This window comes from Spermophilus citellus (genome assembly GCF_964194105.1).
Source record: "Spermophilus citellus genome assembly, chromosome: 11".
NCBI lineage: Eukaryota > Metazoa > Chordata > Mammalia > Rodentia > Sciuridae > Spermophilus > Spermophilus citellus.
The window spans coordinates 38,199,669-38,223,281 of record NC_138192.1 but is presented as its reverse complement, the minus strand read 5'-3'; the positions used below and the strand labels follow the sequence as shown (position 1 = coordinate 38,223,281).

The 23,613-nt window shown below is 43.7% G+C and overlaps 2 protein-coding genes across 4 annotated transcripts in view; one reads left to right on the top strand and one right to left on the bottom strand.

Annotated features, from left to right (window-relative positions):
* Positions 1 to 14,070, top strand: part of WDR33 (WD repeat domain 33) — a 113,040-nt gene extending 98,970 nt beyond the window's left edge. For all 3 annotated transcript variants that reach the window (XM_081261837.1, XM_081261839.1, XM_081261840.1), the window contains 5 exons: positions 1,468 to 1,906; positions 6,839 to 7,002; positions 7,099 to 7,191; positions 7,852 to 8,067; positions 10,459 to 14,070. In XM_081261837.1, the coding sequence (XP_081117963.1) occupies positions 1,468 to 1,906; positions 6,839 to 7,002; positions 7,099 to 7,191; positions 7,852 to 8,067; positions 10,459 to 10,688 (1,142 nt within the window). In that variant the 3' untranslated portion in view covers positions 10,689 to 14,070. The remainder of the gene's footprint in view (positions 1 to 1,467; positions 1,907 to 6,838; positions 7,003 to 7,098; positions 7,192 to 7,851; positions 8,068 to 10,458) is intronic.
* A 98-nt stretch (positions 14,071 to 14,168) lies between these two features.
* On the bottom strand, positions 14,169 to 15,594 carry SFT2D3 (SFT2 domain containing 3). The gene has a single exon (XM_081261847.1). The coding sequence runs from the start codon at positions 15,459 to 15,461 to the stop codon at positions 14,535 to 14,537; it is 927 nt and encodes a 308-aa protein (XP_081117973.1). The 5' UTR covers positions 15,462 to 15,594; the 3' UTR covers positions 14,169 to 14,534.
* Positions 15,595 to 23,613: the final 8,019 nt, after the last annotated feature.

The following is a 23,613-nucleotide window of genomic DNA, read 5'->3' as shown; positions in this document are numbered from 1 at the left end:
CAGAGAGCACCTTAGGAAAGGGCTTGCCTCAGCATGGAGAAGACAGCCAAGGGGAAAGAAGGGACAGACTGAGCTAAAGAGAGACTCTTTCTAATGGCATATTTTTATACTGAGATGTTTAAGCTTTTATTCGTGTTGAACGGTGAGGAAGAATTGAAATGACCAAGAAAAAGTGAAAGGGAGGGAGATTGCAAAGAATTATGGCTGACTGTGTTACACTGAGAGGGTCATCTTATTGCCAGGGAACATCAGTAAAAAGCATGAGTTGGGCAAGTAGAAGGATTTCATTCTTACACTTAAGGTTTGAATTGTTTTTCCTATACATATGTTTAAACCTGGGGCCTTATACATGCTAGGCAAGTGCTCCACCAGTAAACTATATCCCCAGCTCATAAAAACTTAATTGTTTTAGCAGAGTGCTTGCCTCGCATGGATGAGGCCCTGTGTTTTCTTGCAGGCCCTAGTACTGCAAGGAAAAAAAAAGCACTCTTGTTTCAGAAGCAAGAATCTCTTTGCTACCTCCTTTTAAAAAATGTTTTATTTAAATTGTATGTTGGCAGAAAGTAGGTGTACATTTGCAGTGGCTACTGTAGTTAGCTCAGTAGACAGAAAAACAGTTCCTTCAGAATCAGGAGATAGACTAATTTAACCAGTACATATTCATTTCATTGGACTTTCCCTTTTTTATTAAGCTCTGCTCCCCCACTCCTCCCTTGCTGGAAGTCAAACCCAGAGTCTCGCGTGTGCTAGGTAGGTGCTATCTTTAGTGGATTCCCAAACTCTGCCTTCAAAGAATGGTGCTAGTATTGTAAATGAGGGACATCTTTGCTAAAATGGGGCGGAAAAGGTGTTCTTGTAAACTCAAATAAGCACAGCAAAGCTGTGTGGTCACCAGGCAGTTATTAGAGGTGCCCATGATTCCATGAACCTCAAAGAGCAATGTGTTGAGATTTCTCATATTAATGAAGGGATCAAGTTAAATGAGTCAGGGGTTAAAGGGGTGGCATTTTGGGTGGTAGCAGTGTAGACCTGGAACCTTATAATGACCTTGGTAGCTTTCTGAAGTACAAAGGAGGAATTACTTTTCTCTGATGTGCCCTCTTGAGTGTGGAGCCACTGACCCTAATGAAATCATTGAAAGAATAGGTATGGGGAAGGGAAGCTCATTCTCACGCTCCGGAGGCTCTCTCAGATGTTTTCTAGTATATACTAGGAGGTAGATACTGCTGGTATCATTTGATATTAATTGTTTGCCTGAGGTCAATCTACTTAGCTACTGAGAGGTGAAGCTGAATTCTGTACCCAAAGCCCATTATATGGTGCCTCGGGGATACTGTCTTCTAAGTATGCTGAGAACCCAGAGGGAAAACATTCTAATACATCCTGAAACGTCCAGATGCTGCAGGTCAGACCTGTGTTGGCAGGCTTTCTGGATGTCATGGTAATGGTCAGCTTTGTTTCCTTCAGGTGACTCCCGTGGCCCTCCAAACCATCACCTAGGCCCGATGTCAGAGAGGCGGCATGAGCAGAGTGGTGGCCCTGAGCATGGGCCTGAGAGAGGGCCTTTTCGGGGTGGCCAGGACTGCAGGGGTCCCCCTGACAGGCGTGGCCCTCACCCTGACTTCCCCGATGACTTCAGCAGACCTGACGACTTCCACCCCGACAAGCGCTTTGGCCACCGCTTACGTGAATTTGAGGGGCGAGGAGGACCTTTGCCACAGGAAGAGAAATGGAGGCGAGGGGGCCCTGGACCTCCGTTTCCTCCTGATCACAGGGAATTCAGCGAGGGAGATGGCCGGGGTGCTGCCCGAGGCCCTCCAGGGGCATGGGAAGGCCGCAGACCTGGAGAGGAGCGCTTCCCTCGGGAGCCCGAGGACCCACGTTTTCGAGGGCGCAGAGAAGAAAGGTGGGACACATACTGCGCAAGTCCACCGCCTCTTCCCTGGGGCCTTTTATCAGTTCTCTCCACAAAGGTCTCTTTCCTCTTTCACTGGGCGAGAGTACTACACTGGTTACTAACCCTGTCTTCTCTAGGTTTTGCATTTAGGCTTTTGTTTTTTTAGTCTTTACAGTTCAGAGATCTTTCTCTTTATATATTTTTAAAAATTCTTTTTAAAAAAGAGATGGTGATCAGTATACTATGAGAGGGTCTTGGATCTGTATTAAAAATTTCCAGGTTCACATTGATTAAATGATGAAATGAGAGCCAGATACCTAAATTGAGATTGTGAAATAAATGCAATTCTTATGTAATTGCCAAGTTAAATGGAACTGAAAAGTAAACTTCCTGTTAAGCTTAGATCCGCCTTGAATAACCTTGTAGAACATAAAAGGAATAGAAAGAAAAACAAAACAAGAATTGGGATAATCTCAAGTAAGACTCAGAATAATCAGTGATGATGTTGAATTTTGCTCTGTGTCAGGCACTGTCACTTCATTTGATTGGTACATGGAATCCATGAGCTAGGTGTTACTTTGAGCATCCTAAACAAGGGATCAGACAGAATCAGGTGGGGCTAGACTTTCTGGGTCTTGTAAGTGTGAGGGTTGAGAGTCAGGCCCCTGTGTCCAGCAATTCTGTCTCTACTGTCCTTCAGGCATTGTCCCTTGTCCTTTTACTCTGTGGCGTTTTGTTTTCTTTTTGTTCACAGTAACCAGTGGTGCTCTTATCACTGAGCTATATCCCAAATCCTTTTCATTTTATAAGTTTGAGATGGAGTCTCACTAAGTTGTCCAGGCTGGCCTCAAACTTTTTATCCTCCTGCCTCAGCCTTCTGAGTTGCTGGGATTATAAGTGTACACCACTGTGAAGTATTGGCCACCTTCATGCTTTGGGGATATGTTAGAAAAGAATTTCTGATAATAATTTGGCCAGGAAGGGTAAAATAGCAAGGGCTAAGGGAAACAGCTATTGGGTTTAAACAAACAAACAAACAAACTTTTTTTTTGTGGTGGTGGGGGTGGACCTGGGATTGAACTGAAGGGCACTTAACCACTGAGCCACATCCCCAGTCTTTTTGTATTTTATTTTGAGACAGGGTCTCACTGAGTTGCCTATGCCCTCGCTAAATTGCTGAGGCTGGCTTTGAACTCGTGATTATACCTGTAATCCCAGTCTCCTGAGCCTCTGGGATTACAGGTGTGCACCACTGCATCTGACCCTTTTAAAAAATAATATCTAGGTATTCTCTTTGAAATAAGAACTTGGCATCTGCATAACTTCCATGATTTCTTGACTTTCTGATCTTGGGCAGAATTTCACATTATTATTTTTTTGTCTCAATTTATGTCATATTTCCTCTGTCAGTGACAGACCCACAACCTATACCCTTTCACAGCTTTGTGCTGCTCTTCAAACATGCCAGATATGTTCCTACCCCCAGATTTCTGTACTCACTCTTCCTATTCCAGGAACACACTTCAGATATTTGTGGTTCACTTCAGGTTTCTGCCCACCTTTATATTTCATTGTAACTCATGGCACTGCTTGACATTAAGTCATACACACTTTGTCCTCCAATATCTGAGGGTTATTGGTTTCCCCATGCATGCCATTTACATCCTTCCAAATACTTTTAAATCATTTCTAGGGGGCTGGGGATGTGGCTCAAGCGGTAGCGCGCTCGCCTGGCGTGCGTGCGGCCCGGGTTCAATCCTCAGCACCACATACCAACAAAGATGTTGTGTCCGCCGAGAACTAAAAAATAAATATTAAAAATTCTCTCTCTCTCTCACTCTCTCTTAAAAAAAAAATTGAGTATGTTTCCCAATTCCTATTCTTCGTCTTCTTCTTTAAAAAAAAAAATCATTTCTAGATTGCTTCTAATACTTAATACAATATAAGTACTGTGTAAATAGTTGCTGTATATTTATTTAAGGATCAATGACAAGAAAAAGTGGTCTGTAGATATTTAGTATAGACACAATTTTTTTTTAATTGCAGTATATGATTTGTTTAATCCCAGTTGTGGATACAGAGGGTGGAATGTATTTCTTTATTGCATGTTTCTCCTGTAAGCACATCAACTTCCCACTATCTCCTCAGCCCCTAGAGCAGTAGTGGCAGCATGATGTAGGTGCTCAGTGATCATCTTCAATAAATGGACCTGTTTGTTAATCAGGAGAGTGATTTGAGAGGGTCAGTCCATTAGAATGTATATTTTTCTGCTTTGACTACCATAACAAAATACCACAGGCTGTGTGGCTTACATGGCAGGAATTATTTTCTCACATTTCTGGAGCCTGGAAGTTTTAGATCAAGGTGCAGTAGGGTTGGTTTCTGGTTAGAGTCCTCTTCCTGACTTGGAATCTTACGTATCTTCACATTAGGGGGTTGGGGAGCTCTCACTTTTATCTCTCCTTATGAACATTCTATTCCCACTACCAGGGCTCCACACCCATCATTTGATGCAGATGTAATTACTTCCAAATACCATCATGCTGGGGATGAGAGCTTCAGCATATGAATTTTGTGGGAACAAATATTTAATCCACAACAGAAGGTATTTTTTGGTAAGGGGAATTAGACCCTCTGGATCCCTTTGTAACTAGGGCAATGGTACAGCAGATGCCTACACATAAGAAGAATCCTGCTGAATTTCAAGGAAACAGTGCCCCTTACTGTGACTTGTTTTAGCCCACTTACCTCTCCTCATCTTGTCTAGTCACATCCTCACCCTGGTTTATTATCTTTGCCAGTGTCCTAGGCACACCTGCCTTGCTTCAGGAAGCATGATTTGGTAAAGTCAACTCAGGCCAAAAAGGTTATTAAAAACAAAGCTGGAGGGAAAGGTGGAGGGCAAGAGAAAGCTGCTCCCCCGCCTTTTATTTTTTTTAAATTTGAGATGGAGGTGGATCTCAAAAGTTGCTGGGGCTGACCTTGAATTTATAATCCTCCTACCTCAGCCTCTGGAGTCACTGGGATCATAGGCATGCTCCACAGTGCCTGGCTCTAGAGAAACCTCTTTTAAGCAGAGTGCCAGGGATCAACTGAGGAGTAATGGAATTAGAAAATCACCTCTGTTAGGAGCAATCAGTGTCATAACTGATATAAGCAAGGATCGGCATTGGGTGTCAAGACCTTTGGGGAAAAGATTGTGGGGAAGCAAGATCACCCCACAGATTACTTATCAATTGCAAAGGAGAAGATGTACCTTTGTAGCAACAAAATCTGGTTGCCACCACACCTTTGCATTATCAACAAGGAGACAAACTGGTATCCTGAGGTCTAAACAGCCATTGCCAAAAGTGTGTAACCTGGATCTAGTCATGAGAAAATAATCAGGTAGATTCAGATTGTGGGGTGTTCTATAAAACATCTGGACAGACCCTCACAAACCCCTAGGTCATTAAAGACAAGATATAGGAGACAAAATTAGAGGAGACCAAAGAGACATGACTACTAAAATAACAATGTGTAGTCATGACTGAATTCTACTGAGAAACAATTGGCTCTAATTGATGTTTTGGGGACAGCTGGGGAAGTTACATTTGGACTGTATGTTAAATAATATCACATATTACTGAGAATGACAATGATATTATGGTTAGGCAGAAGAAAGTTCCTGCTCTTGAAAGAAACACTGAAGTATTTAGAGTTGAAGCATCATGTTGTTGGCCTCTGATTTTCAGACGGTTTAGAAAACACATTTGTAAGTAGACAATATAAAGCACCCATAGCAAAATGATGAATCTAGGTAAAGGGTCTATGTGTGTTCATTGTACTATTTCAACTTTACTGTTAGTATGGAAACTTTAAAAGCAAAAGATAACTGAATGGAAACAGAAGGCATGGTTGAAAGGAGGCCACACACAGGGGGGACAGCACATGCAGACAGGCCTGTGCCCAGCTCCTTCCAGCCCTTTCGGCAGTGACTGTGACCTCTCTTGGTATGCTTGCGCACCTTTTTCTGGTTGCAGGTCACTTTCTCTGTTCTCCCCTAGGCTTCCTTATAACCTTTCTGCTTCAGCAGTATTCTCAGCCAACTTAGACTCCCAACTGCAAGGTTCCTGAGAGTAAAAGGAAAGTTGTCCACCCACTAGGGCACCAGATTGCTAGCCAACCAGTTCATGGGCCATCTGAAGGCCAGGTGCCCCCTGCATGCCAGTCAACAGTAGACTGGGGCCACTGGGGCAGCTCATGTCAGTTGGGCCTGCCCCAGGTGGAGGCTGTGGACAGGTTACAGAGCACACACTCCGAACCATGTCCAGGACAGTTGGCTAGCATAATCTGCACCCCCTTTTTCCTGATTATATAAGTAATACATGTTCATCATAAAAACACAGATGATCACTAGGCACAGTGGGAGGAGGCTGAGCCCAGGTGTTGGAGACCAACCTAGGCAACATAGTAAGACCCCGTCTCAAAAATATAGATGATAATGAAAAGCACTTGGGAGGCAGTGACAGAGAGCCTGGGCTGAGCATCCAGACTGTCTTGAATTCATATCATAGCCTTTATTTCCCGTGTGTCCCTAAATGACTTTAGTTCTCTGGGCCTCAGTGTGCTCATCAGAACAGAGCCAGAGGAGAGGCACCGCAGTGGTTGTTGTCAGGAGGAACTGCAACCAAGTAATACGTGGAAGGCACTTGGCATGACATAGGCACCTACAAAGTGCCAATCACTCTTACTATTCCTAAAAGCAACCTGAAGTAACCCCACATTCTGCAATGTTTTTTTCCTGTCTGCTTTGGCCTCTGATATTAGGATTTGTAAAATGAATATTTAAAAAAAATATGGTTGCAATTTGTTTTTCTCCCCATTGATGTTGTGTATAACACATCTCCAACATATGTAGAGGGTATTCCAGGAGATGGATGTTCTGTTTTTTCTTTATAGCTTCAGAAGAGGAGCACCCCCAAGACATGAGGGTCGTGCCCCACCCAGAGGAAGGGATGGTTTTCCTGGTCCTGAAGACTTTGGTCCAGAGGAGAATTTTGATGCTTCTGATGAGGCAGCCAGAGCACGAGATCTCAGAGGCCGAGGTCGAGGTGCCCCACGAGGTGAGCAGTGTGGAGGACACCTGGTCTGGAGGGACAGGTGGTTGTGAGCACAGCTGGACAGTCTGTGAGCACAGTATTGTTTGCTCTGCTTTGTAGGAGGAAGGAAAGGTTTACTTCCCACCCCTGACGAGTTCCCTCGCTTTGAAGGAGGACGGAAGCCAGACTCCTGGGATGGAAACCGAGAGCCAGGTGGGGAAGAAGTGCTTGTTGAATGTCTCGGGCTTACACTAGACCAACAGTTCACAAAGTGGGGCCCAGGAGCCCTCCACATCCTGTCTTTTCCAACTTGCATCTCCTTGGTGGCCGAGTTGCCTTCCTGTCTTTCCAACACGACATTTTATCTTAGTAGATAGAATCTAGAAGTATTGGGAGAATCCAGCCTTTTTTCCTCTTAAGCCAAACAGGAAAGGGACTTGTTTAAATATAAAATAATACCACTCTTTTCACTGAGTTTTCTTGTTTTGGAGAATAAAGTTAAATGAATTGAAAATTGGTTTTAATTGCTAACACTGTAAATATTAGTAAATATAAGTCTCATTAAGGGAATCTGTTTGGGTCCCTCAACAGTTTTTAAGATTGTAGGATGTTCTGAGGCTAAAACATCTGAGAATCACTTACCTGAACTATATTTTCCTTCAGGTGCATTGATTTCTAATCTTGGCCTTTCTTATGTAGTTATGGTGTGACTTACACCTGGCCTATTAAGCATATGTTTCCTGTGTGAAACGAATGGTGGTTCTCAAGTTCTTCTGTGTCTTCTGTGGTATCATTTCCATCGGCTTTTGGTCACAGCTTACTGTAATGTCATTATCAGATTCTTAGCCTCATGGATCTATGTTCTTATTTCAGGACCAGGTCATGAACATTTCCGTGATGCTCCCCGCCCTGATCATCCCCCTCATGACGGTCATTCCCCAGCCAGCAGAGAGCGCTCTTCTTCTCTACAAGGCATGGACATGGCATCCCTGCCACCCCGAAAGCGCCCCTGGCATGATGGGCCAGGCACTTCTGAGCACAGAGAGATGGAGGCCCCAGGGGGCCCTTCTGAGGACCGAGGAGGCAAAGGTAAAGAGAGGCTAGTGATTCCAGTTCAGGAGTTGCAGTGGGAGGGAGGCCTGGTCTGTGCCTGTCCCATGTACCCCTGCTAGGGTACCTCGGGTCTGTTCTCCATTCTGACCTCTGGGGCTAGGCTCTGAGGAGGCATATGCTCCCAAATGTGGTGCAGATGAAGGTTTGCTTGGGTTCACACCACAGATGGATGGAGCAGCCTCTGGTGACTGCAAACTCAATCCTGCAGTCTCTGGTTACTTCTGGGAATCTCTGGTTTGTCACAGTTTCCACTTCAGCTCTTTGCTGAAGGGTCTCCACACTCTCCTTCTGCCAGACTTGCTTTCTGGAGACTCCTGATCTGATTGGCCTCCACTCATGCCTGCTTGGAGCCCTCATGTGTGTCCTCAGCAGAAGGGGATGAGTTATCCCCTTCCAGCTTCAGTGTTGCTTTTTTCAGCTTGAGCCAGAGAGGACATCGCTTACGCTCAAATCACAAGACTTGGAGGAACATGGCCTGCAAGAGGTGTTTCCAGGACGGCAACAGATTCTCTTTACACCTCAAAACATTGAATCTTTATCTTAATGAAGGTGGTGCTATCTTAAGCCAGGAGCAGTAGTTACTGAATGTTAACCACAAGTCTGGCTTCAGGTTGAGCTGGGCAGTGGCATATGTGGTGTGGTTTGGGAAAGACAGCTGCTTAGTGTCCTAACATCATGTGCTTCCTGCCCCAAGTTCACTTGCCTTATGTTTGCAGTCCCCCCATTACAAAGTTCTGCCTTCTTTCTTTCCCTTCCTCCCTCCCTCCCTCCCTCCCTCCCTCCATTTTTTGGTGCTGGGTTTTGAACCCAGTGACACTTAGTCTCTGAGCCACATTCCCAGACTTGTTTTGTATTTTATTTAGAGATGGGGTCTCGCTGATTTGTTTTAGCACCTTGCTAAATTGTTGAGGCTAGATTTGAACTTGTGATCCTCCTGCCTCAGCCTTCCGAGCTGCTGGAATTATAAGTGTGCGCCACTGTGTCTGGCTGCCTTTTGTTCTTGACAGTTGTTTGGGTCTTCTCAGAGCAAAACCCTCAGAAATTACTTATATAGCCAAGTGTAGTGGTGCATCTGTTAATCCCAGCAGCTTGGGAGGCTGACACAGGAGGATCGCAAATTCAAATCCAGCCTCAGCAATTTAGTGAACTTAGTGGGGTCCTAAGCAACTCAGTGAGACCCTGTCTTTCAATAAAATACAAAAAAGGGCTAGGGATGTTCAGTGGTTAAGGCCTCTGGGTTCCACCCCTGGTAACCCCACCCCCACCCACCCAAAATAAAATGAGTCATGTATCACCAGATCTTGCCCACTCAAATAGATATCTTGTTACTAGTCTTGAATGAATTCTTGGGCACTCAGGACATCTTTGCATGTTCCCTGGCTAAGGACATGTAGCTGGTGTGGAAATGATATACATGATGGCATCTCTGCCCAGCTACCCTCCAGTCAGCCTGTGCTTCTTTGTGAGAAGAGAAGCCATAATATTTGGCCAGCTCCCTTGATCTTGCATCTCAGCTACATTCAGCTTCTATTCAAAATTTCAAGATAAAGTTGGCATTAGTGATCTGAGAGCACATTATGGGAGAGATGGGACCAAATACTATCATTTCATGAGAAAAGTTTTTTTAAAGACAATTTTAGGGCTGGAGTTGTAGCTCATTGGTAGAGTGCTTATCTGGCATGCATGAATGAGGCCCTGGATTCTGCCCTCAGCACTGTATATAAATAAATAAATAAACAAATAAATAATCAATCCATTGACAACTTAAAAATATATTAAAAAAGAGAGAAAATTTTAATAATACCTAACATTTATGTGTCTGAGTCTGAAACAAGCCCATCCCTAGGAGAAATAATTTTGAGAGGCAGTGTTTTTCTTTTTGTTTTTCAAGAAACATTCTATTTTATAAACTGTGTAAAAGGAAGCCAAAGCACCAAATGTTATGGGACAATCAGAGTCAACGCTGAGTCTAGCTGGAACCTTGTTATTAAGAGCAGCAGTAGTTTGTGTATCTTAGTTGCTTCCAGAGTTTAGTCACTACTTTTGAAACCTTTCCTCAAACACCCCAATGCACAAGAGAGTGAAGATACACTTCCCATAGTTTGGGCACCTGGCCCAGTGTATTATGAATTTCCCTGGGGTGCTCCATACTTATCTCTTGGCTTCCTGTCATCTGCAGCACAGCTTTGGGGGACTGTGGCCTTGAGCCAGGATGGGATGAACTAGTGGTCAGGAAGAGGCAGAGGCATACCCATTAGACATTCCTGAGGTGGTCCACTGTCATTATACAGTGAAGTTTGTGCTAGAGTTATTGATAAGCAATCTCTAATATAAAAAGTCACGTTTGATATCAATGTTTCATTTCAGGGCGAGGAGGCCCGGGACCTTCTCAGAGAGTGCCAAAATCTGGGCGTTCCAGCTCTTTGGATGGAGACCACCATGATGGATACCATAGAGACGAACCTTTTGGGGGTCCTCCAGGCAGTGGCACCCCTTCTCGAGGGGGCCGGAGTGGCAGTAACTGGGGTAGAGGGAGCAACATGAACTCTGGCCCACCAAGGCGAGGTGCTTCAAGGGGTGGTGGAAGGGGTCGGTAGAAGTGGGTACTAGGCCTCTCTGGACAGTATTTAAGAACTTGTGGACTTACCAAGTGAAACACAAGGAAGCCCGCACTATTGTAGCCCTGAACTCTTCTGGGGTAGCTGAGTCCCAGGAGCCCCTCATGAGGTCTTCAAGATGAAGAGACTGCTGCCAGCTACCCAGAGTAGCTAGACTTGTTTTGTCCTGTCCACCCTCATTGCCCTAACTCCCAAGTTTTTTTTGTGAAGATAAAGCTGGAATCCTTTTTTTTTTTTTTAAAGTGTCACGAGACATGAAACACCTCCACAACTTTAAGTTCATGTCCAATTGGAAATTTGTTTCTATATATGTACAGTTTGTCAGAGAAAAAAACATTAAGTTGTTTTTGTATGAATACAGAATGTGATTTATGCAAGAATTAACAGAAAACCAGTCGTGAAGTGCTTGCCTTAAGGAAATCTTTGGTTTCCGTTGTATCTAATCTGCTGAGGGTCATACAGTTATTACTGATGTAAATGAGGAGACTTGAGGGAACAGGTAGGTTATCTAATTTCATTTGTGAACTTGGTGCTTTTTAACATTCTATCTGAATATTCTTTCATACCGTTTTTATTGTACAGTGAGGAATACTTTAATGTAGTTCAAAAGCCTCAGACATGCTCTGACAGATGGAAAATTATATTCAAGAAAAAAATCTGGCTGTCCAACTATGGGCTCTTGGGTACATCTCCTGGTAACCACACTTTAGATTTGAATTGCTTTGTTTTGATGAGAAAAACCTGGGTTTAAGTTAGAGGTTAACTACATACATCCTTTTGAAAACTTTAAAGCCATTTCACACACTAAGCTGAGAAGGAAGGGACTGAAATATCAGTTTTGCAAAACCTCAATTCTTCTTCCATACTAGGTTTGTGGAAATACCAGTGTTTAAAGGAGAGAATAGTTTTTAGAGTAAGCTAAAACGTTCTTGTCAATGGTGAGTTCCTGTCATGTATTTAAGAAATGTTTGGTTTAATTTGGATTGAAAGTCAAAAATTCAGTTAGAGAGACCACTTGTTATGCTGGTGATTTTATAGTAAACTTTTTATTACTAAAAGGGCAGTCCTGTAGCTGTCTTAACATCATTATATTGCCAGCTTCAGTTTGGCAATGGAGACAGGTGTACTTGGCAGGCTTAATAGTGCTGGAGTCTCAGTGGTTGCTCAGGAAAGGGACACTGACATAGTTGGATAGCATACAGAAATAGGAACTGGCTGTATTAGTGGGAAAAATGATAAAGGCCAAGTTTTTTCTGTGGTGTGAGAAAAATGTCAAGTACATTTTTGGGTTATTACAACCTAAAGATTCCAAGTAAATAATTCTCATTTTACTTCAAAATTAAAAACATTTACCCGCACCCTACTATTAACACACTATTAGGAGAATCAGCATTACTTTAGGTTTATGGATATTCTTTATTTGTCCTCCACTTGTATAGCATTAGTAAAAGAAATCATAATCAAATTCCAGGAAGCTAAAAGGATCCAGAGACCAAATCCTCATAGAAATTAGGTTCCCTTCCTTCATGTGGAATTATTAGCATTTAGAGTTTAACTTTATAACTGGTTCAGATACCCAGATCACATTTTGAGAATGAATTTAGAGAAAAACAGAAATCTCTACATTATACATTTATTAAAATACTCAGAAATATAGTATGTATGGCATTTTAAAACATCATTGTCCAAATAAATACAAGATAAGGTGCTTTGAAAACAAGATTTTCAATGAATTGAGAAAATGTTGGACATTTTTGGTTTTTTGCTGTACTGGGGATCCACCCAGGGCCTCGGGCATGCTGGGCAAGCTTTCTACCACTGAGCTACATACCCAGTTCTTTTTATTTTATTTTGAGACAGGATTTAGCTAAGTTGTCTAGGCTGACCCTGAATTTGGGATTCTCCTGCCTCAGCCTCCCAAATAGCTGAGATTACAGGCATGTGTCAGGCTGAAAACAAGAATTTTTAAAATCCTGGCTTAAGAACTATAATAGCATCAATATAAAAATATGTCAAACACTAAAATTCTCATCCATGCATATTCTAGAGAAATTTAAAACTAGAAATTTAACTAGGGGACTAGAAAGAGCAGTCAATGGCACAAGTCTTTCCCATTATAAAAATAACTTACTCCTGAAAACTTGAATGTACCTTTTTGAGGTAGATAACCCTATTTATTAATAGGGGAGGAGGCAGTATTAGCAAGTACTAAGCGGGGTGGTAGCTCACAAGCCCACCTGTGGATGTTGGTCACTTCAGTCAGTATCATATCTTGGGGAAGGGCTCAGGACATTATCAGGACAGAAAAATGTACATTTGGGGACTGGAGGAAGAAGCAGTGCTCTTCTGCTGCTTGACACAATATGTTAGGGCAACACTGGAATCCGGTCCCCCAAAAAACAATTATTTTCAAACTGCGCAAGCCAGGGCAACTTTTTGGTGCATTTGGTGGTTATCAACTTTGGCTGAAATGGAATCATCAGAGGAGCTTTAATGTCAATGCCTGATCCCACCTCCAGAGATTCTGAATGAATTTATTTAAAGTGTTGCTCTTCAAGTAATTCTGATGTGCCAGTTAAGTGTAAGAACCATTGGCACAGAACTTTTAAGTTCTAAATATATTTTACTAGTTTATAGTTAATGGTAAAACCTGTAGTTTTTCTGGACCCCTGCTTTCTGGCAATAAATTTAGTAGGAAAAAGTAACCACTGAACCTAAGACAAAGGGACTATAGTGAGTATATATGAAAAGCATTTTACACTGTGTTAGGATCACCATGGAAATTGTAAACTACAGGCTAGGATTATAGCTCAGAGGTCCAGCACTTGCCTAGCACATGTGAAGCACTGGTTTCTATCCTCAGCACCACATAAAAATAAATAAAAGTACTGTGTACATCTACAACTTAAAGGAAAAGACAAATAAACTGTAAACTGCTTTAAAAATGAAATACAATTAGAAGTGATAGTCTGCAGAAATCCATAATTTCCAACAAATATGGGAATTCTGAAAGTAGAATTACCTTCCTGTTACCAGGATTTGCTAGCCCAGTTCTGCACTGAGACCTCTCCAAGGTTTACAGGCATCTTCCTGGATACCAGGCAACTTGGGGCAGAAAATGTCTCTTTTGTTCTCCTACTTTCATATCTAATTCAGGACCAATTTTCCTTTAATGTTACATAAGGCAACAAATTTACAATTTCTCTTAAGAAAGTTTACCTCGGTTTTTTCCTTAACTAATTACTTTTTAAAATCCAGTGGTTAAATGTAATGCTTAATCTGATACTCTTCTGAGATTCATTTACACTGAAGACTGAGGGAAAATAATTTCCAAGCCTTAGGTACAGCCACGACCCCCCCCCCCCCAAAAAAAGAAGCTATTGTAGCTCAACATCTACCACTGGATTAAAAAAAATGACAAAAAGTTAAGCCTGAGAAAAACCACAAAAACAACTAATGCAAAGAGCCATTCCGTTTTTACTCAGCTCAATCTAAAATCACAGTGCAAAAAGAACTTCTAAGAGCAGCTTCACAGCACCAATTCCACGACAAAACTTCCTTTTCAGAGCACATGCTACTCAGGATAGCACGAAACGGTAAGATCAGGACCACCACCGGAAACCGCTGGTGTCGCAGTTTGAAACAGCTGCTAAAGGTTTACACTCGCCAGCACTGTCTGGACGACGCCTTCGCCCTAAGCGGCAGGTGTCATCAGGACGTTCTGCGGTGGTATAGTCCGGGAGTGGACGGGTGCAGTCTTTGGCTCGGCAGGCGCCGGGTTCTGGGGAGGTTCCGCGTCGTTCCCTGACGGCGCAGGTCCAGGGCTCACACCGGCAGCGCATTAGCTAGGCCTGCGCAGCGGCCCAAGCGACCGAGCGCCAGCCGCAGCGCGGTGCCACCGCCCCACGGCAGCAGGCTAGCCAACCAGGCCAGTAGGGCGGCCACCTGCGCGCAGGCGCCCAGCGCTGTGAGCGCCGTACTGCGCAGACCCATCGCCGCGTACAGCGTGGCTCCCAGCGCGGCCGCGTAGAACAGCGCGGGCCTCGACGGCGTCTCCTCGCAGCGTAGCAGACGTCCGCACGCCGCCCCGCCTCGCAGTATCGCACCGCCCCCGAGAGCCAGCACCGAGCCCAACGACCAGAGCAGCGCGAATTTGCGCGCGCGCAGCAGCAGTACTGGCGCGTAGAGTGCCGCCAGACAGAAGCAGAGCGCGGCCAGTAGCAGACAGGCTCCACCCGCAGCCAGCTGCTGCCCGCGCGTCACGCTGGGCAGGCACGCCTGGTTCGCCGCCGCCGGCTCCGTGTGACTTCGCGGCCACGTCCACCGCAGGCCAGCGCGTCCAAGCCACGCTCCCGTCGGTCCGACCCCTGCCGCAGGCTCTTCAGCAGTCTCCGAAGCGAGTAGCTGCTCCGCTTCCGCCGGCCTGCCCGCTTTGCTCTGCGACAGGTAGTCCTGCAGCTGGCGGTGGAGGTCTGCCATCTCCGACGGGACGGCGACGGAGAGGAGGGCTGTCACGCGCTTCCTGCTTTCCTCGTTTGCGGCAGCAGTGGCTTGGCCAGATGGCGGCGGTTGGTGGACTCGGCGGAAGGGGCGTGGCCTGTGGCGCGCGTGGCCGTGCAGGGTAGTCTCTATGCAGACTGGAGCAGTCTCGAGGTCTGGTCTGCTGGCCCGCCCCGCACCTCTTGCCAGTCGTTCTCTCAGTGCCTGAACCGGTTCTTTGGATTGTAGCCGCTGGACAAGTCCTGGCAGCATTAAAAGTTGGGGTGTGTGGCACACAAAGTACCCCTCTGGAAATACTGTCCAGACTGTCAATAGCTACATGGGTATACTGTGGTATGGAGGGATCTCGTTTCTTACTGCAGCACGCACATCTAGTTATCTCAAAATAAAGTTTTAAAAACGTTTAGACCCACAGAACTAATTTGATTTCTTTGGGAACCAGGTCACAGTTGATAAATGAACGGTTAACACCCACCTCGACCTTGCATGTCTTCTGGTCTTGGTTTGGGCCAGAGGCCTGGCAAGATCCTCGACCTCTCTACATCCCGTGTGCAAGATGTGGTGGTTCCTCTGCCTCATAACTGGTTTGGGTTTTCAGTGCCTCAGCCCCATTCTTCACAGGAAGAATTTTGTCTATTCATAAAGTGGTGGGCTCATTTAGGACAGGGCGAGTAGGGAGAAGTAGGTAAGGGAAGTTCCCTGGGACCTGTTCTTTTACTGGGGACCGCAAGTTCAGCTATAGGTGGGGTCCACCTACGAGTCCCTTCAGAGCTGGCCCCATTTGCCTTTCCTGCATTCCCTCTGGCTGAGGCCTGAACTTCTAGTGTATTCTACCCCATTGACAAAAGCTCCAGTTCATCACAGACATCACCCCACACACCTGGCAGGAGGGTACTTAGGGGAACAGTTGTAGGTAAGGAACTGGTGAAGCTCGCACACTTGGGTGGAGCAAGCGCTAATTCCCCACAAGGGGCGCTGGAGAGCAGCCCAACCAGCCGGCTCTGCTTGCCCTCCGGCACTACTTTAATCCCGGCTCTTTCCCTGCGAGGTCTCCTTAAACTTCCTGGAAACTGAGGAAACAGACCACCTCGAACAAGAGTGTTGGATGCCTAGCCGAGGGCTAGGCAAAGCCAAGCTGAGCACTGCGGACTGGCCTCTTGCACCGGCTGCTTGCTTCTGTTTTTCAAAAAACAGAAGGGGACCTCGCGGCTGCAGCTCTACTAGATAGCAGCCCAGCTAGGGCTCACAGCCACTGGGGGCGGGCTTTGTGGGTAATGTATTAACGGCGCTTCTTTCCGAGCTCCGGTGGAGGGGTCCCCAAGCGCATTATCGGTCCCAGGCAGGAAATGCCTTCACTTGCACTGAGATTTCTCTGAGCGCCCAGGATGCAGGTGGGACCAGGAGCGCTCTCCTCCAAGAGCTCATGGCTGCATGGTCATCTGGCCCGCCAGGCCCAGGCCACAGGGGTTGGGGAAGCTTCCCGAGGGGCAAGAGGAGTGCCCTGCTTGACCCAAACCTGCCAGACAGGGGCTGCTCAGCCAGTGCTGCACAAACCCCAGCTTTCCCACTCCAGGAGTCCCGGGGTGGCCCATGCTTGTGTGTTTCTCGAATTTTCTAAGGTAATAGATTTTGTGTGTGTAACTTCAGAGTGATTAATTCCATTTGTCTCAGCAGTTTGCTGTGTAATCCCCGCGACTCCGGTTGAGGCAGGAGGACTACAAGATCTTACTAGATCTCTTCTGGCGTACTAGCTACAATCGCTCTGACCTCAATATTGTACAATTAATGGTTATGTGAAATCCTGGAGTTTTCTGTGATCTAAGTGGAAACAGAAAGTAGATATAGTTTTCTTGATTGACAATATTATTAAAAATTTCCCAAAAAACTTCATTTTAAATTTTTATCTAAAAACTTAACTGTTTTAGAGTCTAACATCTTATATCAAAGTTAAAAAATATATTTAGAATATTTTGCCTTATACCTAAAACTCATAACAATTTTATACACTGTTTCCATAAACAAGTGAATCATTTTAAAAATGACTTCCTTTTGCCTGACCATTCCAAAAGTCAAAACTCCTACCGTGTATTTGTGTTGTTATAGGCATACCAGTTATTGTCATAAATTCTCCTCATGTTAATGGGGAATAATTGGAAACGGTTGGTTATTATAAAGGACTTACCTGGAAGGTCATATGTGAGAATGATGTTTTTTTTTTTTTTTTTTTTTCCAGTGCTGGGGATGGAACCTAGGGCCTCAAGCCTGCCAGTCAAGTACTCCACTACTGAAATACACTCCCCGTCTGACAATGCTGCTCATTTAATCAGATATAACTAGATCCTTTTAAGGAGCTGAGATTGACTTTATGGAGCTAGTGTTTACAAAGCCCTTTTGGGAAAACCAGCCTGGTATCTGGCTTACATCATTCCCACAATTTTGGAATTGTAATGAAGATGACTTTCTGGAAGGCCAGGGACCTGAGGATATTCTGGGAAACTGAAGAAGAGAGGAGTTTTTCCAGAGCTAAGAGTACCTCACCAGATCTGGTGGCAAGTTCCTAGCTTCTGGCCTTAAGTGGTTACTGAAAGCCCAGTCCATTTTTTTTTTTTTAATACAAGGATTGAAACCAAGAGCATTTAACCACATCCATATCCCCAGCCCTTCTTATTTATTTATTTTGAGACAGGGTCTCACAAAGTTACTTAGGTCCTTGCTAAGTTACTGAGGCCGGCCTTGAACTTGAAGATCCTCCTGCCCCTGAGTTGCCAATTTGATATCTTTAGGTAAACTTCCTACCAAACAAACTTTGAAGAGGCACACACATGAGAAGTGGGGGGAGAGATGGAAGATAGAATCCACAGCTTCGTGTTATCCAGACTGGCCTACTGCTTGTGATCCTTCTGCCTCAGACTCCCAAGTATCTGGGGTTATAGGCATGCCCCACCACATGATGCCCATCTGGTAAATGTTCTACCTATGAAAATAATTAGACTAAGTCTAATCAGAACAGTTTTATTTTGTGGACCAGAATAAGAATAATAATCTGAAGGGCCCCATGGTGCAGACCTATAATCCCAGTGACGAGAGGCTGAGGCAGGAGAATCACAAATTCAATCCCTGGTACCAAAATCATCATCATCATCATCATCTTTCTTTGAGATAATTTTTTATCAAAATGGGGAGAGTGAAGGGAAAATATTGTTTTAATGGAAAATGGTACATGTAATTCATAGCACATTATGAAAGGTTATTGAATTTCATTGTCTTTGAGCTACTTTGCATCTGTTTGTAAATTGCAGGTAACTGATGGCTATGCAAACTCTGTTTTGTCTGGCGGAGATTTAATTGACTCTACTGCCAACTCCACAGATGGAAGAATATAGTCACACTTATAGTTATCCTTTGCTAGAAAAAGCCTTTGCTTCCCTGAGTACACAGCCTTCATTAATCATATAAACTAGCAGCATAAGGTTGATTTACCCCAAACTTACCTAATCTGTATCATTGCCATTCAAGACTGATTTGGACCAATAGATTACCAGCTACCAGGTTTCCTCCATCATTTCCTCCCAAAGATAAAAGGGCAAGTGGTTCATTTCTTTTTACAAAAGAATTAAGATGATTTTCAGGATCGTAATCCACCATCTTCTTAGTTATGGCTTGAATCTGGACTGTCCCCTTCAAACACTCATGTGTTGAAAGTATGCTCCTCAATGCAGTAAGGTTCAGAGGTGGAGTTTAGACAATGATTGGATCGTGAGGATTCTGACCTCATCCAGCAGTTAATCAGTTTGATGGATTAATCTGTTGATAGCTGAATGGACTACTGGGAAGTGGGACCTAGTTGGAGGAGGTAGGTCACTGGAGGTGTGCCCTGGAAGGGCTCCTGGTTTTCCCACACCCCTCTACTTCTTGGCTGCCATGAACTGAGCAGCTTTCCTCCAGGATGCCCTTCCACCATGATGTTTCTGCCTTGGAGCCAGCTGACCATGGACTGAAACTATAAAACCGTAAGTGAAAATAAATCTTTCCTTCTCAAAGTTCTTGTTAGATGTTTTGGTTGGTCACAACAAAGAAAAGTTGATTAACACATTGAATAAATCTTTTTCCTGACCCCAACAACTTGTCCTGAATTAATTGGGCCCTTTTTAAGCAGTGAGTAAATGGACTTGCATTTGTTAACAAGAATGGGTTGTTAATTAGAATTACAATTGAGTTTGCAATTATTCATTGGAATTTGCAATTGGAGTTGCAAATTGGAATGGGTGCTTCTACCTTGTCCGTATTATCAGTCCTTACCAAATTTTAAATTCTTCTAGTTGCTATCAATAGCTGGTTATAACCATCCAAAAGAACACTCCCGATTTTTCTCCCTGTCACCTGACTTGAACCAAAAACAAAAGCCTGACCACCCAAACCGTTGGTTGCCTGGACCTTTCTCCCAAGACCTGGAGAAGCCCTGTGAATGAAAGTCTGGCAAGCTTGAAGGATTCTCCACCCCAGCACACTCTTGTCAGCTAAATTTCTCCCTGGACAAGTGGGCAGAAGGCTTGGGTCGTGTGTACCTTTATGTGGAAGGTAACCAAGATGTTACAAGCTCACTTAAAACACCGTTATTGAGCTAGAGACTTAGGAAACTTTGAGCGTGCTGCTGCTGGACACCAGCTCTCCTCACTGACCTCCTGGAACCTGTTGAACAGGACACTTCCAAGGTTCAACTCTGGCTTTTTACATTTTTTTGAGTATTTTTTTTATTTTTTAAATTTTAATTTGTTATGTATGACAGCAGAATGTATACATAATATATATGTATATATTACACATATAGAGCACAATTTTCATATCAATTTTCATATCTCTGGTTGAACACAAAGTGGAGTCACACCATTTGTGCCTTCATACATGTACTTGGGGTAATGATGTCCATCTCATTCCACTGCTGGCTTTTTACTTTGATAAAACCTTATCTATTAATATTTCCCTTTTTTTCATTTTGGGCATCATCTTTCAATATATCTGACCTTCCAAAAACTAGTTCACCTGGTTGTACAGACACAATGTCAGCAAGCCTCCCTGAGGTTTTATTTCTTAGTCTGTCTATCACCCACTCAGAAGATTGTCAGCGACAACTGGTAATTGAAGGGAATGAGCACATTGAATTTAATTTGAGCCCTGCACTCTTAGAAAGCAGTAATGGTTGAAAAATTTGTCATTTGTCTTTGTTTGTTTCCTGTTGCTATAACAGAATACAAGAGACTTAGTAATTTATAAAGAACAGACTCTTTTTTTTTTTTTTATCACAGTTCTGAAGGCTGGGAGGTCCCAAACCATAATGCTTAGCATTTGACAAGGTGAGATCCATCTGCTTAGCTTTTGACAAGGAGAGAAGTGGAAGGCCAAGCAGGTGTATACTAAGAGAGTTGGGGACAAAAGGAACTTAGGGTTGTTTACACTTATCATCTCATGATAAGTAATGCCGCAGTCTGGCTGGGCACAAATCACCGAGCCGCCACAAAGCACTTGTATGTTCAAACAGGAAACTTTATTGCTTGAACTCCAACAGCACTCCACGCACACTCCCTGGGAACTCTCCCGAACGCCACCCACGCAGCCCTTCTCCGGCAAACCACACACCAACTGGAACTCCCTCCACCGGGCTGCACGCACACTCACTCTCGGAACCCTGAGAGAACTCAACGGGAACTCCAAAGTAGTGGACACCCAAGGCTGCAAGAGCCACCCTATTACTGGACAGTAAAGGTCTAATATACAATTGAATACACAGCCTGTTTCAATCCAGCATCATCCAGTCACAGCAATTATAGACAGCTTAACTTAATATCATCATCTTAATGGCTCGCCTCTCAACCATTACTTCTGGCAAAATGCCAGGGGCCATTCTGACTTGGCTGTGGCTCTCAGCAAAGTAATCCACTCCTGCAGGAACTACATTAGTATCTTCATGAGGAAGGACAACCCCCCGCCATGACCCAAACACCTCTTTTTTATTTTCCTTTCTGGTGGTATTGGGGATGGAACCCAGGGCTCCATGTGTGCTTGGCAAACACTCTTTCATCCCTAGCCCTTTAAATTTTTTTCTTTTTATTTTGAGGCAGGGCCTTGCTAAGGCTGGCCTGGAACTTGTGAGCTGCCTGCCTCAGCCTCCCAAGCAGCTGGGATTACAGGTGTGTGTCACTGCCCTGGGCTCAAATACCTCTTAACAGTGCACAATTCCATGACATTCTGAATTTTATTACATTGGCAATTACATTTCCACATGAGTTTTGGCAGCAACAGACCTTATCTAAACTATAGAAGCTGGTTATGTTCTTAGAGCTGGTGAACTGGAAAGGTTCAACTTACCCTGTGCTTGCAGACAGAACTGAACTCTACCCTTTGTCAAGACCCTTGCTTACTTGCGCTGGCAAAGTCCTTGTTCACTTCTGAGACATTCTTCTTTAGTGAACCTTCTATTTCAATAGATGGAATAAAATCATTTATTTAATTGTCCCTTCTGTTTCACAACGTTAACAATTTAGTTCATGGTATCATAACAGAACACTTTGAAATAATATTGTATCAGTTAAATTGCACTGTCACTTTAAAGCCAATAATTCAAAACTTTGAAAAAAAAAGAAATTGAATGATTTAAATAATATAAGAAACAAAATTCGGTTTCCAAATTAGAGATGATAAAACTGCTAGAACCATGTGTGGTGGACATTGTCAGGCAGCATTTGCTGAAGAGATGCAGACAGTGGCTGAGCGACCAGTAAAGCCTCATGTAGCCCAGCAGCAAGCCTATTTCTAGAACGGCAGAGGAAAGGGTATGGTAGATTCCTTCCCTAATAAACATTCTCCATTTAGCTGGAGAAAATGATTCAAAACAACAAGTCTTTGGAAATTGTCTTAAGGTCATCCAGCAAGTAGAAAAACATTCATTCAAGAAACTCGGTTAAATCTCAGTAGGAAATACATGGCATATGAACCACAATTCACTCTCTCCACTGCCAGTACCATCTTACAAACTATTACAAATGCTCTACTTGATGCAAGAAAAGGAGTGCTCTGCTGTATCCACAGACCCCAGCTGTAGGACAGAAGCTCTACTGCAGGTAAGCAGCCTGAGAAAAATGAGACCTCAATCCTTAACCTCTCCCACTGTAGCTTCCATACCAAGAGGGGTGAACCAAGAAGACCAGGAACTACCAACATCCCAGTGCCCACTAGAGCAGAAACATCATTCTGGGATAAGTTGGTCACTGCCCCCAATTTAAGGCCTTTGCAGTAGCACATAGATTTTGCCCAGCGTAGAGTCAGAGGGGACTTTTAAAATTTGAAACAGAGTGTGGAAAATTCCATGCCTAAAGGTATTGTTGAAAATTATGATATTTTATCAATAAATTAAGAGGGTGCTAATAGTTCCACAACACCAGTAGCGGTAAGCAGACTGACAGAATAATCAGAAATGTAATGGAGCGACCCAGAGAAAGTCTAGAAGGAGCCCTCCTTGCATCACAGGAAGTCTGTGTACAAACATTAGGCTTCACATGCTCTAGAGAAGTCACAGCAAGATGTAGGGTAGACTTGGAAATATTTCCCAGGCTGCACAGAGACCCATCAGCACAGGGAGGAAGCCCTACTGGCACAAGGGGCTTAAGTTCACCCTCTGACCAAACACTGGTTGAACAATAAGCTACTCTTAGACATCCAGGCTTTAAAATAAAATCATATGCATCCCTGGGAGTCTGGAAGTGTGCAAATGCCTAAGATGACATTCTTAGGAGTGATCAGAGGGAGGAAATCCAAGCTACTACTCTCTTCTTGCACATGAAGCATGAGGAAAATAACAAGTAAATATCCCAAACTGGTAGCACATCCAAACTACACACATTAATGGTAATAGGTTTATATATAATATAATATAATATAATATAATATAATATAATATAATATATTGATATATAATTAATATAATAAGTGGCTTATATTAATTATATATAAATATATATAATTAATATATATTTATTATTATATTATATATTATATAAATAGGTAGTCAGACTAAAAGATAAAAGTGAGACAAAAATCTGAGTGTGGACATCAGAAGTGATACACTGCACAATATTAGCTTGTCAACTCACTAACCAAACAAATAATGACCAAGCAGGTGACAAAAGCAATATCAGGGGCTGGGGTTGTAGCTTAGTGGTGAGAGTGCTTGCCTCGCACGTGTGAGGCACTGGGTTTGAGCCTCAGTACCACATTAAAACAAAATAAAGGTATTATGTCCATCTATAACTAAAAAAATTTTTAAAAAGCAACATCAGCTCCCAGAAGATGGAAGAAATTCATTTCTAGGGATGATATACTATAGTATCCCAAAATGTCCAGTTTTTAATAA